This window comes from Acanthopagrus latus, chromosome 19 (assembly GCF_904848185.1).
Source record: "Acanthopagrus latus isolate v.2019 chromosome 19, fAcaLat1.1, whole genome shotgun sequence".
NCBI lineage: Eukaryota > Metazoa > Chordata > Actinopteri > Spariformes > Sparidae > Acanthopagrus > Acanthopagrus latus.
Window position 1 is genome coordinate 7029830 of NC_051057.1, and position 16045 is coordinate 7045874.

Sequence of the window (16045 nt, forward strand, 5' to 3'; positions counted from 1 at the left end):
ATCAAATTGTAAATATTTGTTGACAGTCCTACTTGATTCTATGTTATATCAATTGCCATGGATCCTTGAGAACATGAGGCCTGATGAGAGAGCAACTTTTTCATGAGTGCCAGATTGCACGTGAAGCAGTAACAATACAGCTTGCCAAACTAATATGAAAAGCATCTTTATGTTTAAACTCATGGAAGTCACACAGTCACAATGGCATCTGCTGCTTGCTTTGTGAGGAAGCAGGCAGTTCATTGATGCTACATAAAAGTACTGCTGATCAACCTCCTTTTATCCACCGTAAAGGCTTCAGACAGACTCCTGCAAAAGAAATTGGCTTCCTTGCTTGTGGACTTTTTGACACCAAATGGGGTGTTTTGATCAGGCAGGGAGACTGATCCTGTAACAGTTCATACACTTAAGAGTGACAGTTAATGCGTTTTAATAAACTGAGATGTGATGAAGTTTGTTTCTAAGATTACTTTTTCAGTTCAGCCATAATCTCTTTACTCTGGTGATAAGAGGCTTAATATTGTTCCATTTGCACACAGTGGAGAAAGGCTGGTTTGGCTGAAGAGCTTGTAGCCTGAAGGCTGACATAGTGATCTGATGTTAAGGGCTGGTGCCCTTTTATTAGCCATATCAAGCTCTTGTGTGAATGTCCGCTGGCCTGTTTTATCAGCATATTGTACTTACTGTAAATACTGATACAAGACACCACACATTGGGCAGGTCCTTTACACTCAACCTACAGCCTTTATATAACTATAGCCCATTGTGCATCTGTGCCATGAACAAACATAGAGACAACTTGGACTTTGTGTTTTTTCAGTTGCTGTGCCCAACAAAAAAGGTAAGCTTGTATGTGTCTTGTCTCAGTAGGCAGGTTAGCATTATGCTTTTTGTGTGTCTGGGCACTTACCTTTCATGTGGTCTCGAGCTTTGTTGTATGCTTGTTCTTGATCTGTATCGTCTTCTATTAGCAGGTGGCATACCTTCACTGCTGAGCTGCTGATATCATTATGTGTGTTTGTTTGTGTGAATGTTTGTGTGTTTAGCCCATGTGTATGTTGGCTTACAGGACGCGGCAGTATGAATAGGGACGCGTTGACCTAAAAATTGTACATGGATTACTAAAATGACACATGTCAACTGGTCATTTTCTTCATCATCAGCCTTTAGAAACATTTTTAGCAGAAGTGATGGAAAAGAATAAAAATCAAGATTCATCAGATTGTTTAAAGAATGTTGAATATTGAAGTGTTGAGTGTTGAAAAATGATAGCATCCTCATTTTTTTAATGACTTCACAACCCAGTCAAAAATCAGGGGGTCGGGATTGTGATCTCGTTCTATTTTTGCAGCCCTAATTAAGACGTTCACTGCAGAGCCTGCAGCGCACACAGTCACGACTGGCCAGAGGAGAAAGATTGAAAACATGCGCATTAGAATGCAAGTGTGTGTGTGTGACAGAGAGGTGAGAGACAGAGTGCAGGGATGAGAGGCGCCAGACTGCTCAATACGTCACGTTGTGTGTTTGTGTGTGTGTGTGTGTGATGCTGCACTGTGCATCTGCTCCAGTTTGCTTTGCTAGCGATCTTTCCCCCCCTTGTGTCTTATCCTACTTAAAAAGTAAAAACACATAAACATATAGACTCAGATGGATACACAATCAGAAAACAGCGCTGACACACAGCTGTGTGTATGCCATGCACTTAGTGAAGTGAGCTCTGTAAAACTACCAAAACATCACATCCTGAAGTTAATTAGCATGGCAAATGAGAACATTTGAAGGTACAGAAAGAAATAAAAACAGATGTGCTCAAATTACAGCATCCCCTTGAATAATACCATTCCTGTGTTTGATTTAATTTGGACCCAAAATGATCAATTCATTGACTGACTTGCTCACAGTCGTTCCCAAACATTGACACAATTTCCAATGTATCATCATGTATGAGAGAAAAGGCATTTACAAGCTTTGAAATGTTCTTTTTATCTTATCAGACATAGTTTGGAGTAATTAAATGGAAAAAAAGCTCAGATTCTGTGATGAGGGATAACTTACAAACCCTGGACAAATGCTGCTCCCTGTCTGTGAGGGTTGTGTACTGCACTCACGCTGAGCTATAAGCATGCATTGCTCTGACAGCTGTTCTCTCGTCTTCTATTTCAGTTCGAGAAAAACGGAAAAGCCTTTACATCAACCATGTAAGTATGACAAACAACGTTGTGTATGATAAATTAAAAGGGCGGTATTAGATCATACACGAAAGCAAAACACTATAAAGTGGTTTTTATTGATTAACTTTCAATTATTTGATAGTGTAATACACCTGTGAATATTTTGTGGTGATTTTTATGTCTTGTATTTTTTGCAAGTTCACACACATTTCGGAGAACAAGGTAAAGTCCTCAAAGTGACCCTTAAAATAATCCAAGCCTTTTGTCATTGTCCCTCCCTCTATAAACCCTGTTGAGTCCTCTTATAGATGTAGTCATCTCTGTGTAATGAGCTAAAATATGTAGCTGAATGCCTTTAGTTAGATTCCATCACATTATTGTGTATGTCATCTGTAATTTGTGAATTCTCCTCATTTTGTCATTTCTCTTGGCACTCATGGAGTGAGTGACCACTCCCTCAGCCCCAAATGCATGGATTGGTAAACTGTACTTTTTTACTGATGGAAAGACCTGATTCTGTGTGTGCCAGGTGATCAAAATGAGCAAATAGAAGGTTGGGGCCTCTGAAAAGTTGCACTCAACCAAATGCATGCACCTGTGTCAGGTGTTGACAGAAGTCCGTGGTTTCACTTACATTATATTGCTGTCAGCGTGTCTTTGGGCTGGTCAGTATATGCAGAAATAGAGACTGATGTGTGTGTGTGTGTGTGTGTGTGTGTGTGTGTGTGTGTGTGAGTGTGTGTGTGTGTGTGTGTGTGTGTGTGTGTGTGTGTGTGTGTGTGTGTGTGTGTGTGTGTGTGTGTGTGTGTGTGTGTGTGTGTGTGTGTGTGTGTGTGTGTGTGTGTGAACTCCAGCATCATCCAGGCCCAGTAAGACGGAAGTACAGCTCATGTTCCACCATATTCCTTGATGACAGCACTGTCAGTCAGCCCAACCTCAAATACACCATCAAGTGGTAACTACAGAACTGTAGATCTCTTCTCTTCTCTTGCATTGATATTTAATCTCGCATTGAGCAGAGATTATGTGGCATATTGTCCTCTTATACTTGTCTAAGTTTAAAATAGTCTTCCATGTACTTTGTCCTTACAGTGTAGCCCTCGCAATATACTACCACATAAAGAACAGGTATGTTTTAATTTTTTCCCTAATTCCCTGTATTGTATTTTATTCATGTCTGGTGTAATCTGATGTTCTTCCTATATTTTTGTCATTCCAGAGATGTCGACGGAAGAATGTTGTTAGACATTTTCGATGAGAAGCTACATCCACTCTCGGTAAGGCCAAATTTCCATTATGCGCAAGCCATCGAGCTGTCAGGATTCATCAAGACAAACCACACACGCTGATGAACAGCAAATAAGCCTGCACGGATCAGACATGGGGGAAATGTCTCTAGTAATCTCAGGAGCCATCTGCATCATTCACGTGTATTTACAGTTCCAATTACTCTAGTTGACAATTGCAAGGTTTCAGTTCAAAAATTTTCTTGATGCTTCATATCCAAAACCTACAAAGCACTCCTTTCAGAATGAATTCTCATTTATAAGGACATGTCTTTGTAAGCAGCATGTGTCTCTGTTTTGGTAAATATTCATAACAAATGTTTTGTTTGTTGTCTTCGGTTCTAGAAGACGGAGATTCCTCCTGATTATGACAAACACGACCCTGAGCAGAAACAGATCTACCGATTCGTCAGGACGCTGTTCAGTGCCGCACAGCTCACTGCTGAGTGTGCCATTGTCACGCTGGTAAGTGCATGTGTTTGTGTGTCTGTGTATTTCAGTGCTGACACCAGGAGGGAGTGTTGCTTCCTGGTTCATTTTCTGCCCTCTCTTGTGTCATGTGCTGTCTTCTGTCTTAGACTCTTTTGTTTTTGACTGTTTTTGGACCTAATTTCTTCCTCTTGAATCACATGAAAAGCTCACTGTATCCCTCAGGAGATTGTGTTACCAAAATTGTTGGAATTTTCACAGGAGGGGCGAGAAAATTGGATGGTAACACAGGAATTGTGACAAGATCAGTTTGATCCATTTACTCATTTATTCATGTTATGTTGCCTGTAGTGAGGATATAATTGGTGCTTTACTGTAGAGTCTATTCTCTTCCTGCAATATCCTGTGGTTCTCATCTGTATTAAAAACGTGAAAACCAGGACACCTTTACTCCCCTATGTCCCTGATTCCTCCTCTTTCTATCCACCCCTGACTCTTTATTTCTTCACCATCTGCTTTGTGAAAACGTGCAGATCTTCGCTTAGATTCATGTGAAATAAGGTTTATTTAATTGTGTTGTTTTTCCTATGTTTCTCATTTATACTTAATTTTATCAGCCGTGTGCAGTTGGGAATGAACTGTCACCTTCCCCACAAATTTCCCAGAAACATGTCTTTCCACAACTTTATCGCTCTGGCCAGCAAGTGTATCGCTGCAGACTGGAAATTGCAGGTTTAATATGGCTGGCCTAGTGGCCTAGTATTGAGTTACTCTGCTTTTTGACGGAAGCACAAATATGTGACCTGTATGTATGGAGGACTGGGTGAGCGTGTGTACACTAATGCAAAGTATCTGTGACTGTTTACCTATATTTGTTCATGTACATCTGACAAAGGTGTGTCAAACTTCACAAGATGACATGTGCACATATAGACACACAGCACAGTCTGGCACATGACCAGCCACTGGCATGCCATCTGTAATTGAATAGGCCTGTTGGCTGGTGGTTATGGGCTAAGCATAGCTGACACAGCTAACTTTAGACAAGCGTTGAGATGGAAGTTAGGCATCTTCCTTCCCTTCCCAAATCATTACATCATAGGATAGGAAAGGAATGTGAATATTTCCTGGTTGCTGCACTCTATGACAATAAACTGATTCATTTTGGGCCACGGACAAAACAAAACATTTTAGGATGTAATCTTGGACTTTTGGAAATATGATTGATATTTTTTACAGTGTTATCACATGCCATACCAATTATATATATTAATTTATGAAACAATCAACAATGAAAATGATCATTAATCACTGCCATATTTGTTACCCTTTGTGTTGTAAACTTGTTGGATGTGTAGTAAACCCTGTGTTCATGTAGCATGAGTTAGCTACCTAGCTAATGCCAGTCAAAACAATGTGCAGTGTTTTTGTCTATCACTGCACAACTGCTTCATCCTAGCACTCCCAGCACCCTGCTAGTTGTTTTCTACCAAAAAATGCTAAATGGGAACCAGGCATGGTGTGTTATAACTATTTACTTATTTAGCCTGATTGTAGATGTTTCATGTTCATGATTGATATTCTCTTCCTGCACTTAAACATCTACTTACAGTAAATGAACAGTCCCTGGCTCAGTATTTTCTGAATTATCTCAGCAGAATATGTTTTACAGGTTAATTTGAAGCAGTATTATGTAGCTTTTTTCAACTTAAAACTACAACATCAACTTTAAAATCATTTTGATTGAAATGTCTTATAATAGGGTGAATGGTATCTCTGTCACAGCTGCTCGTCCCCTCTATCACTTATTTCTGCACTACGTTACTTCAATGAGAGTGGGTAGGATCACAGTGTTATGTCCATGTTTACTTCAACATATTTCAAGACATTATATTGTTATGACGTAATGAGTTTTGTTTGTTGTTGGCACTTAAATTTCATCTGACGAATTGGTACAGACCTGAACTCTGTACTTGTGAGAGTGGTGTTGCACTCAGAAAATGTAGGGATGCCAAATCACACAAAATATCTTCAAAAATTTCTCCATAATGTATGTGTTAAGTAAGAAACACCACACGATGGTTTGGCGTTTACACTTGGATCCTGACAAATGGTGTATAGTGTTTTAAAAATAGCCATCAGTCACTGATGTGGCCATTAATGGATTCTGCTATTTAAGTGGGTGAACCACTAACTTTAAATCAAGTGCTTGATGCTTTGGCTTCCCACTGTTATGAATAATGGATGTGATTTGACTCTCCTAAAAAAGAAAAAGGATATGTTGTTTAATCAGTGTTAAACATTTTCTTTTCATAACATTTAGAACATCCTCTGTTTCAGAAATGAGTCAGAGGTTAGTTGAATCTTTGGAGACCAGTTTCTCTGTCTGGTAAGAAACCTCATCTGTGACATCAGCCCAAAGTACAGAAAATAAAACTGGGGTTCAGTCTGATTGCACAAGGCTACTCTCTGCTAACCCCACTGCCTCTGGATCCTATGTTGTGCTTGTTTGTGTAGTTTTCTCCCTCTGCTGTTGCATTCATATCGCTCGGCATGTGGTCTGGCTCACATTTCATGCAGGCTTTCTTCAGTTGTTTTTGCTGCCTGCTGCCAGATGAGTGTATATCTAGTGTCTGTTGGCAGGCTCTAGGCCACAGCAGAGATACGTTAGCATTGCCTGCCAGCGGAAAGTCCAACTGGGCATGCCTTGGCCAATTAGCTACCTGGGCTGTGCTAGTAGGCATGACAATCCAGGCTGCATAAAAGGAACAAACATTTCCATTTCTTGTTCTTCCTTCTCTTTTCTTCTCCATGTGTCTGAACCACAAGGAAAGTTCCATTTTATATTTAGTAATCAAAATGGTAAAAATCATCACATACCAGGTAAAAGTCTTTAAGGTTCTGTTGAGGTTTCATAATACTGACGGTTCCGCCACTGTGCAGATTCACGCAGTATTATAATAAGATGCACTGTCTGTTCCACTCCACAATACAGCATCTATATAAAACAGATTTATTTCTGTCAGGCTTGTCATCTGAGATGACAGTTTTCAAGGTTTGAATCTTCTGTAGTTGGTCTGAATTCAGTTGAGCATGCAGTCAATTGTATGCGAGGGAAATAAACACATGTATATCCCAGTCAGCTAGGGAAAGAACGCTATCACATGAGTAAGAGTTATTGTTTGTTTCAGACCATATCTGTTACAAAGTGAAATAGACTGTTACATACTGATGTTATTCATTTTTTAAAATGGCAAAATAAAAGAACCAAATCCTTACAGAACTATATCACAATTTATATAAAAAATGGAAACGTACAAAAAAGGTGAAGTACCTAAGGGTAAAGTAAAATCACTAGAATTCATGCTGTTTATACCACACATGCATTGTATTATTTTAGAGAGTATAATGGGAGATGAATTAGCTTTTATGAGTAAGATTGAATGTATATCGTAGCTTCCATCAGCAAGCTAGATGTGTATCTTCGTGCAGCAGATCACTACGGCTTTCATCTTTGACAACAGCCATAAAATCAAACAGAATACATTCTCTCTTTTGAACAAAGTGATGATCAATGGATCAGAAGAATGAGCTTCTGTACAAGTATTCCGTCTTGTGTGAAACAGGTGCCTGCGGGCTCAGCTTGCTTTGTGATCTGTAGACTGTGGGAATTCTGGCTCCTGAAAAAAAGGAAGAGAAATGGAAATGGGGAGAGAGACAGAGAGATGGAGTGCTTCGATCCCTATATATATATATTTTAATGAACAAGCTCAGGGGGAGCTGGATTTCATCAGCTTTTGACATCTTGTTATTTTGGTTTTTACCTGGAGGCAGTGTAGGCAGGAGACGGCAAAACCAGAATGCAGCAAACTACCTCTGCAACTGAATATAGAGTGGGAGAGCAGAGGCTAATTAAACACAGAAACAAACAGGATGACTTGCTTGTTACATAAGTATTGGATGATACATTGATATAAGATTCATAGTGTTGAAAAGACAGAATCCACAGGGATCTTAAATGTGTCACATGTCTTTCTCACAGGTGTATTTGGAGAGGCTCCTGACCTACGCTGAGATCGACATTTGCCCTGCCAACTGGAAGCGTATCGTGTTAGGAGCCATCCTCCTGGCATCGAAGGTCTGGGATGACCAGGCGGTCTGGAATGTCGACTACTGCCAAATTCTCAAGGATATCACTGTGGAGGACATGTGAGTTGCTGGACAAACACATGAATCAGTAATCGAATAATCGCTGTTAAGATAAAGAATATTTGATTCAACGTGAGTAAACATTTGCCATAAACTTGATTTAAAAAATTTAAAAAAAAACTAAACACTGCGCGCACAATTACTTTTAATATACAGACTGAGATAATATTTGATATACAGGTTTTAATAATAGAATTTCCAGAAATGTATTTCACAACAGATGCATAGTTGGAAATACAATACGGAATACCATGGAATGACACCAATCAGTTGAATTAATTTCTTTGCCTTTTGCTTTGGAAGCTGCCGCTCCACCAGCTTTTCTCAAGTATACTTATGTAGTATAAGCATATAAGTATACTAGTATTGGAGATCATATTGAAGCATATTTTCATAGATTGTTTGGTTTGGTCTGGTTGTTCAGCAGTGTATTGTAGTTCTAAAAAAAAGACAGCAAATGTTCATATTTGGAGAGGCTGTTAATTCTTTGTTATTTTCTCTCAGCTTTAAGGACCTGACTTGATCTCAACGATTCCTCTTAACTGCTGTACCTGTCTGCACTCTCATTAAGGAACTCACTTTTATGGTCTTCCATGCTGAGAATAGTATGTGTGTAGAGTCGGGCCAGGTTCAAGAGGTGTTGAGAATCGCATGTATGGTGGTCTGGACATGTTAAGAGTGACCTCTGGCCAATTTGTCTGACACCCTTCGCTGTCTTTTGTTGTGCCTCTTGGATTGGTCCCAAAAAAGGCAGCGATGCAGTAGGTTGGCTCAGTTAAATACAGCTCAGCCTTATGATGAAATGTTATCCCCTAATGTTGTCTACCCTTTGTTAGAACAAGATTTATACATTGAATGGAATGGAACTATCTTTCCCAATGAGGAAACTTAATATTTCAACTGGTTTATTAGTTCCTAACTATCTGACAACAAAAGATGCATGGCCAGATATCAAGTTTAATAGAAATGTTCATGGAGCAATAAGTTTTTTTTCAGGGTTAAACTAAGACAGCATCATCTTCGATTACACATTAAATCACCATTGCCATGTGTGAAACAGGGAAGAAGCATCTTGAGCATGAGGACCCACCACTCTGCTCTATATACTACATCCGACTGAAACCCACAGGAATCTTTGCAAGCTTATTCTAAGGGGGAACACGATGCTGCAGACGTGTTGCCGCTGCTGTGGCCTCTGACCACTGCTGCGTTCACACTGGCTATATTCTTGTCCTTGGGCTCAGATTTTACAGAGCTGTGGCTGTAATCCACCTGTCTGGGACTCTCTCCAGTGAGTGGAGCCCAGCATGTACGTCTGCTGTGCTCCCATAAGACAGTTTTACAGGACAGTGCTTGACACAGAGATTTCCTTAAGAAAATCAACTTTAGTCTTTTTTCAAAATCCGTGTTGGGGAATCTTGCCGGCTTAACTCCCTTTTCCACCCCTCAACAGACTCGAAGTGACTGAGAAAGAACTGCAGGGGAGTCTGGGAAAAATTGTGAGGAGCGGAGAAAGGCGAAAAAAGAAATGGATGAGAATAGCTGAATGAGTGCCACAGAGAGATAAAAAAGAAGCAGCGTTATTAGGCAGTTTGGCTACAGCGGAGTCTAAATTTAGCTTGTCTGTTGCTGCATGCCTGTAAATGTGCGTGGGTGGGGAACAAAGGCTAGGAAGAGGAGATGGATAGTGCTTCTTATGCAGGTTACAATGCAGAAAGAGTCAGTCATGACGGAAGATAAACAGATGAAAGCTGCTGTCAGCGCGCTGCAGAAGGCATCACAGAGCCATGCAGCATCGAGCAATGCATGACAATAGCATTTTCAGGATGTGGGATTAATACGCTTTCTTACACATAATGCTCAGAGCCCTTTTGCTTAGATATCTCTCGTTCTGAGGATGAGGGAAGGCTTATGTTTGGTGGGTGTATGAGGGATTTACTCAGTATATGTGTATTGGCTCTGTACATGTGAAAATAACACCCACCGTCTGTGTAAGGTGATGGATTTGCCAGGATGGTCTAATGAGTACTCTCTGTCTCTCGATATCCTCCTCAGGCTCTCGGTACAGAATTTATTTGAATTTGATCTAACTAACTTTATTTCTGGTCCCCACTGAGATATCAGATATTTCTTTTATCAACTCACGCATACTCTTGCTCTCTCTTTCGCTGACAAAAGGAATGAGCTGGAGCGTCAGTTCCTGGAGCTGCTGCAGTTCAACATCAATGTTCCGTCCAGCGTCTACGCCAAGTATTACTTTGACCTGCGCTCACTGGCTGAGGCCAACAACCTCAGCTTTCCCCTGGAACCCCTCAGCAGGGACAAAGCCCAGAAACTAGAGGTGAGTCGCACACGCCCAAAAATTGGATTTTGATGTGGAGCTTAGGTCATGCAGAGAAAAAAATCTTGAAATCCAAGCCCAGTTTATTGCTGCCTGAGTCAACTGAGGCCAGCCCACTAATTAGTATTTTGAAGGCACCGCACACATGCACACAAGACACCGACTGCAGATCGTCTGCTGGGTGAAGGACAGGGTGTAGTGCTGTTTTGATGAGTAATTAGCTTCACCGCCTCAACATCTGTCTCCCTCCCTATGTGCGACTAACGTGCTTACTGTTTGAAGCAAATCTTAGCAGCGATAAATGATGCATCATTGCCTTCCTTTATTTGCTCCATCCCAAAAATTCTCCTTTGCTGTTCTTGCCATGACAAGTCTGCTGGTGTTACAGGAGTGATGTACTGATAAAGTACCCCAGAGCCTAATTTGTGATTTATGTGATGTCACCAAACTGCACACACCAATAAGAACAGGCTTAGATCTCCGACACTCAAAACTATCAAGTGAGTGAGCGTCATGCTAATTAACCAGGGTTTGTAGATGCCTACACGGTCCTGAGAAGAGGTCTCATCAGACAACATGAAAGCCCAAACACTTTGGTACTTTAATGAATGTGTTTTGCTCGCATCATGTTTTGAATGCTTAGATTTAGCTAAACATCATAGTCAGTTTTGACAGGAAGAGTCATAATAGAGTAACAAGCCATCTCCATCTTATCCCTGCCGTGTTTTCTCTTCAGGCCATCTCGCGGTTGTGTGATGACAAATACAAGGACTTGAGGAAACAAGCCAAGAAGCGGTCAGTGAGCGCAGACAACCTGACTGTGGTGCGGTGGTGTCCAGCCATCATCTCCTAACACTGGCTGCCTGCGGCACGGAGTCTGTCAGACAATACTGTACTGCATTTTCTGCCTGGTAAGCAGGCAAACCAGGTGGGCAGCAGCCCTGTGGATTAGTGGGTCTGTCTGGAATACACACACATGTACACACATGCACACACACTCACACAATCTTGCACTTTCAAGTGTGATTGCACCCTCTCTGGTCGTTGTACATAAAAGAAGTCCCACTCGCTGCCTGCACTGAACCAAACAGAGCTGAGCTGAACCAAACTGAAGTATGTGATTGAACGTTGTTGGTATGACAACCTTGACTGCAGAAGAAAAAAGGGGACAAACAGAAATACAGCTGACAACACGAGAGACTGTGTGAAGTTGGCAAAAGAAGATAGGAGCAAGCTACATGCGAAGCAGCGACGGCGTTCCATAATTCCCTCTGAGGCTAGTCTGGCTTGTGCAGTTGATTGAGGGAAGCCGTGTACATTCCTTTCATTTTAATCTCCTGCTTCAGTTTCTCAGCTGAGGCAGGAGGTGATTTTTTTTTGTTGACAGCGTACAGGCACATTTTAAAATTTTAAAATGCTCAATTCCTCAATTTGTGTCAGTGTTTTGTTGGTGTTTATCTATTCTTTTGCATTCCCATCCAGCCAAAACCTCTGCTAGCAGATCGACAAACGAAAGACACGTACATTCCACTGCTCACCGGAGTGTACAGCTGATGCAGTTAACTGGACTACATATCGCTCACTCTCCTGACAAAAATATCCCACCGAGTCTTCATTTACATTGTAGCCATTTAGCTGAAGAGCGCCAACATTGGAAAAAAGCAAGTCGGTGTTCAGCTCAGCTGCGCTTTGACAGGCCCTGGGAATTCAAATGTTTCTGTTCCAGTTAGAGAGCAGCTTCTCATATACAGCTCTCCACAGAAAGCAATACTCATGCATTGCATTGTTGTAGTGATTAAAATACGATGAAGCATGCATTCTTGGGAGAAGACTGGCTGGAAAAATCACTGCCCTCGGTCAGATGTGTGACATACTGTAGAGCTTACGTTGTACTTAATTCACTGCCATTGTCCTGACCTGTGGTGCCTGTAATAAGCTAGTTTAACACTTCTCCCCCCTTTCTACTGATGGAACAGAACAAATAACCGAAGTATTTTTTTTTTCTTCTTTAACATTTTGTACGGTTCTTCCAGCATACAAAGAAATAGCACAAATGGTATATTGACACGTAGGAGCCACTAAAAGCATGATTCTTGAGGGTTGTTTTTTTGGTGTTTTGGAATAGAGCAAAATGAATGGAAAAAAAAGCATTAAGTGACGATTCAAACACTGCATACAAAAAGATAGATTGTATACATTGTGCTAAATTGTCTCTGTACAGTGTAAATACAGCGCCAGTGTGCAAAATCTACAGACTGAGTTCATACTGTAAAAAGAAAACAGAAAGATGGTAGAATATTTATATTGGATCAGTTTTTACTGTACACGAGGGGGACGGTTAATAAGTTTGACTCCTTGTTCCGATGACAAATCAAGTAAAGACAAAGTATTAAGATTTAAATGGGAGACACCACTTAAGATTTTTTGTCTGTTCTCTTGTTACAATGTTTTCTCACTTCAGAAAATGCCAGGTTTTTATGTGTTACATAGTGTATATGGTATATAGACAATTCAAGACAATTCAGGCTTATTGTATGATTTGTAGTAATTTTTTTTTAACCCTACTGTGTGGAAGCATTGCCGGATTTGTATGGGTTTTTTTTATGGAGCCCCACAGCTGACAACATTTTGTAAAAGGTTATCAAGTAAAAAACACAACATAAATAAATGCATCGATAAATAGTATTCATTATTTTGTAAAATAAGTAAATATGAAACCTCCATAGTAATAATCAACCTTGTTTGCAGGTAAGGGTTCCTTGTAAACAGTTTAACAGAAGTCTCTTTTATAATGGTTGTCTTTTGGGAAAATGGATTTCAATTAAAAGGGGTTTTTGCATTGTAGTGCCTTGAGCTGAGAAATACAGTAAAAAAAAATGTTTTCAGTTAGCTCAACTTATTAATGGTAAAGGATCAGTATTAATGGTTTCTATTTTTTACCAACTGATTGAATAATAGACAAAAAGTCTACTCTTTTCTTGTCTAACCTTACACTAGAATTATTTATTAATGTGTTCATTCGACCTTTTACAACATTTTGTCTGTTTTGGGACTCTGTAGTGTTTCATGAACAAATCTCTTCCTGATTTTGCCATTTCCTTACATTTCTCAAATCCGAAACAAGACAATACACACAGATGATGTAGATGGAAAACTTAAATCATTGAGTTGACTGGCTTATTCATTCAAGTTTTCACACTGTTGATAAAAAGTGTGAAGTAATGCCTCTATAATATAAACCTTTTAATAGTGGTCGCTTGCCTTATGATCAACTGGATTCACATTTTCCTCCAATACATCATTAAAATAGGCAGTTAACTGTAGTCTTAAAAATATCATGACATAACCTGGAAATGTCTGATAAAGGCACAAATAGATCGTATTTTATTGCTTTTTTCCTTCGTAACACAAAAAGCTCAGAGAAAGGTCCAAACTAATTCACTGGCAACTTCCACGTCTGAGATGAAAGTTCTGATGTTTGTCAAGCCACTAGAGAATCAGCCAGCCAGTCTGAGCAGCAGATGTGAGAAAGGAAACTGCACCAAAGTCATGGAGGAAATGAAGGACGATCCTGTCCACCGCGTTGCTCGGACCCAGCACATGAAGTTTATGAAAAGGTGTCGGGGGACTTTGGAAGGAGAGCTGTCGATCTGCACGGTGCTTTGAACGAGTGAGAAATGAGGTGCAAACGTCATTTATCTTTAGGAAAGTGACGTTACTGGAGTCGCTGTTGTGAGTTCAAACTGTTTGAGATATTCAAAGATTGTATATCCTATTTATTGTATGTGTGTGTGCATACAGCCCACGTCCGGTGTTTTCCGGACACGGAGGTGCAAGCGTTGACGCCATGCGGTCAACCTATGGTGAGTCCTGGGATGGAACACTGACTCCAACAGCAAACAGCTTGGGCCTGTGGCGTCCTGTCGGCTGGTTAGGTGTGCGTCATAGCCCTGTGCACTGAACTCTACCTCTGCATAGAGTTTTACTTTTCTCTCAAGTTCTTTTTTTTTCTTCCTCTCTTCAGCGACAATTTTTTTTGGATTCCACCGATTCATCTTTGATCATGACGATTTTCCTGTGCTAACATCAGTCAACTGCTGTGACCGTTTCCTCTTTGAACGATATTTTCAACAAGTTGTACTGTATTAAGTTGTTACTGTCGTTATTGCCATCGTATTATTTTCTTGTCAGCGAGTCAGTCATTCTATGTTCTCAGTTTGCCAAACTCAGATCTCTGTCTCTCTCTCTCTCTGTTCTCTCTGTATGATTTAAACTATGATTTATAGAAACTGCTCCCAATTCTTCTCTTCTAAAGCAATGTTTAGAAAACCCTGTGCAAGAATTAAACTTTAAAACCTTGCAATAAATCCAGCGTGTCTCTTGTTTTCATCTAAAGGATCAATTTGCGCAAAGTGGAAGAGGTAATAAAAACGCACGCACGCACACACGCGCACACATCGATCTTGGTGGTATCAACAGAGTTCTTCCCACACTGCTAACACAATATTTCAATATGTCCTGTATTGTACGACTGATGTGACAAGGCTGGGTTTTTCTTCTCCCAGAAAGAACCACTTAAATGGCTCAGAGCGAGTGGCAATGCAGAGATTACTAGGGACACATTTAATCCTGTGTATTAGCCCTGATTTGCATTTCAATCGCCGCTCTGGTAATTGCCATACAAGTCAATTCTGTGCAACGGAGAGGTTTCCGCGAGCTTTAAAAGGGAGCGACTGCTAACATCAAGGACTTCCTTTTGAAATACTGTACGCAGAACAAACAAACTCACCTTTTGAAAAACACATCTCTTGGTTTATTGAGCGCCGCAGTTCACAGGCTCTCATCTTTTGGTTGGCTGTCAAGTTCATTTCCTGTCTCTCAGGACTGAAGTGGATTCCAGCTTTGTTCTGCATGCAGCGGGGTCTAGACGCCGTGTCATCGCTCCTCGCCCACTTCGCAGATGGTTTCAGGGGGTTAAGGATGGTTAGAGATGACTGGTAGCCTAAAAGACTATCAAACAATAGGGACTGAGAGCTGTGTCTTGCTCGGGATATTGCCTCTAAGAGGATGTTTGATGTTCTGCAGACAGCTTTACGCAAGAGGGCCTTCATGTGTCAACACCATTTATTGTTTCTAACAGTTGGAACAGAACAGAAGGCCAACTGTAACACGTATTTTCTCTCAACTGACATTTGTGTCTTGAGGCTTTTTTTCACCCCCCCATCATGTTGTGTTGTATACCCTTGTGCACCTATTGATCTCTTAGTATTAACAAACACTTTCAACTCAAAGTGTGAGTAAAAACCTGAAAATCACTTCATTCCATGGAGAGACCGATGCCATGTGGTGGAGTTACCCAGTCTGAGACAAAAGAAGAAAAAAAAAAGCACAGACACGACAACAGCACCGCTGTGCTCTGAAACCCATTATTTCCAATGGCTTGCCTGGCACCAACGCAGTCGAGCAGTACCAAACCCAGTCGTGTGTGCAGAGCATATTGCAGTTTGTCTAAAAGCCCGATAAAGAGAGACCCTCTTATATCTCGGTGTACATATCAATTCAAATGACGTTTTATTGCTTAGCCGTGTTGAAGTTATTGTGTTAGAGAT

At 40.6% G+C, this 16045-nt stretch overlaps 1 protein-coding gene across 5 annotated transcripts in view; it reads left to right on the plus strand.

Moving 5' to 3' along the window:
• Positions 1 to 14807, plus strand: part of ccny (cyclin Y) — a 41385-nt gene extending 26578 nt beyond the window's left edge. Inside the window, exons 3-13 of one of the 5 annotated variants that reach the window (XR_005071441.1) lie at positions 821 to 841; positions 2164 to 2198; positions 2370 to 2393; positions 3026 to 3126; positions 3264 to 3299; positions 3391 to 3448; positions 3803 to 3922; positions 7929 to 8095; positions 10274 to 10436; positions 11173 to 14118; positions 14238 to 14807. Coding sequence is in view for 4 of the 5 variants with exons in the window: in XM_037078881.1 (XP_036934776.1) it covers positions 821 to 841; positions 2164 to 2198; positions 2370 to 2393; positions 3026 to 3126; positions 3264 to 3299; positions 3391 to 3448; positions 3803 to 3922; positions 7929 to 8095; positions 10274 to 10436; positions 11173 to 11289 (842 nt within the window). In the remaining variant the exon portion in view is untranslated. Of the gene's footprint in view, positions 1 to 820; positions 842 to 2163; positions 2199 to 2369; positions 2394 to 3025; positions 3127 to 3263; positions 3300 to 3390; positions 3449 to 3802; positions 3923 to 7928; positions 8096 to 10273; positions 10437 to 11172 lie in introns of all 5 variants that reach the window. The other 4 variants (XM_037078881.1, XM_037078884.1, XM_037078883.1 and 1 more) reach the window with 4 other exon arrangements.
• The last annotated feature ends 1238 nt before the right edge of the window (positions 14808 to 16045 follow it).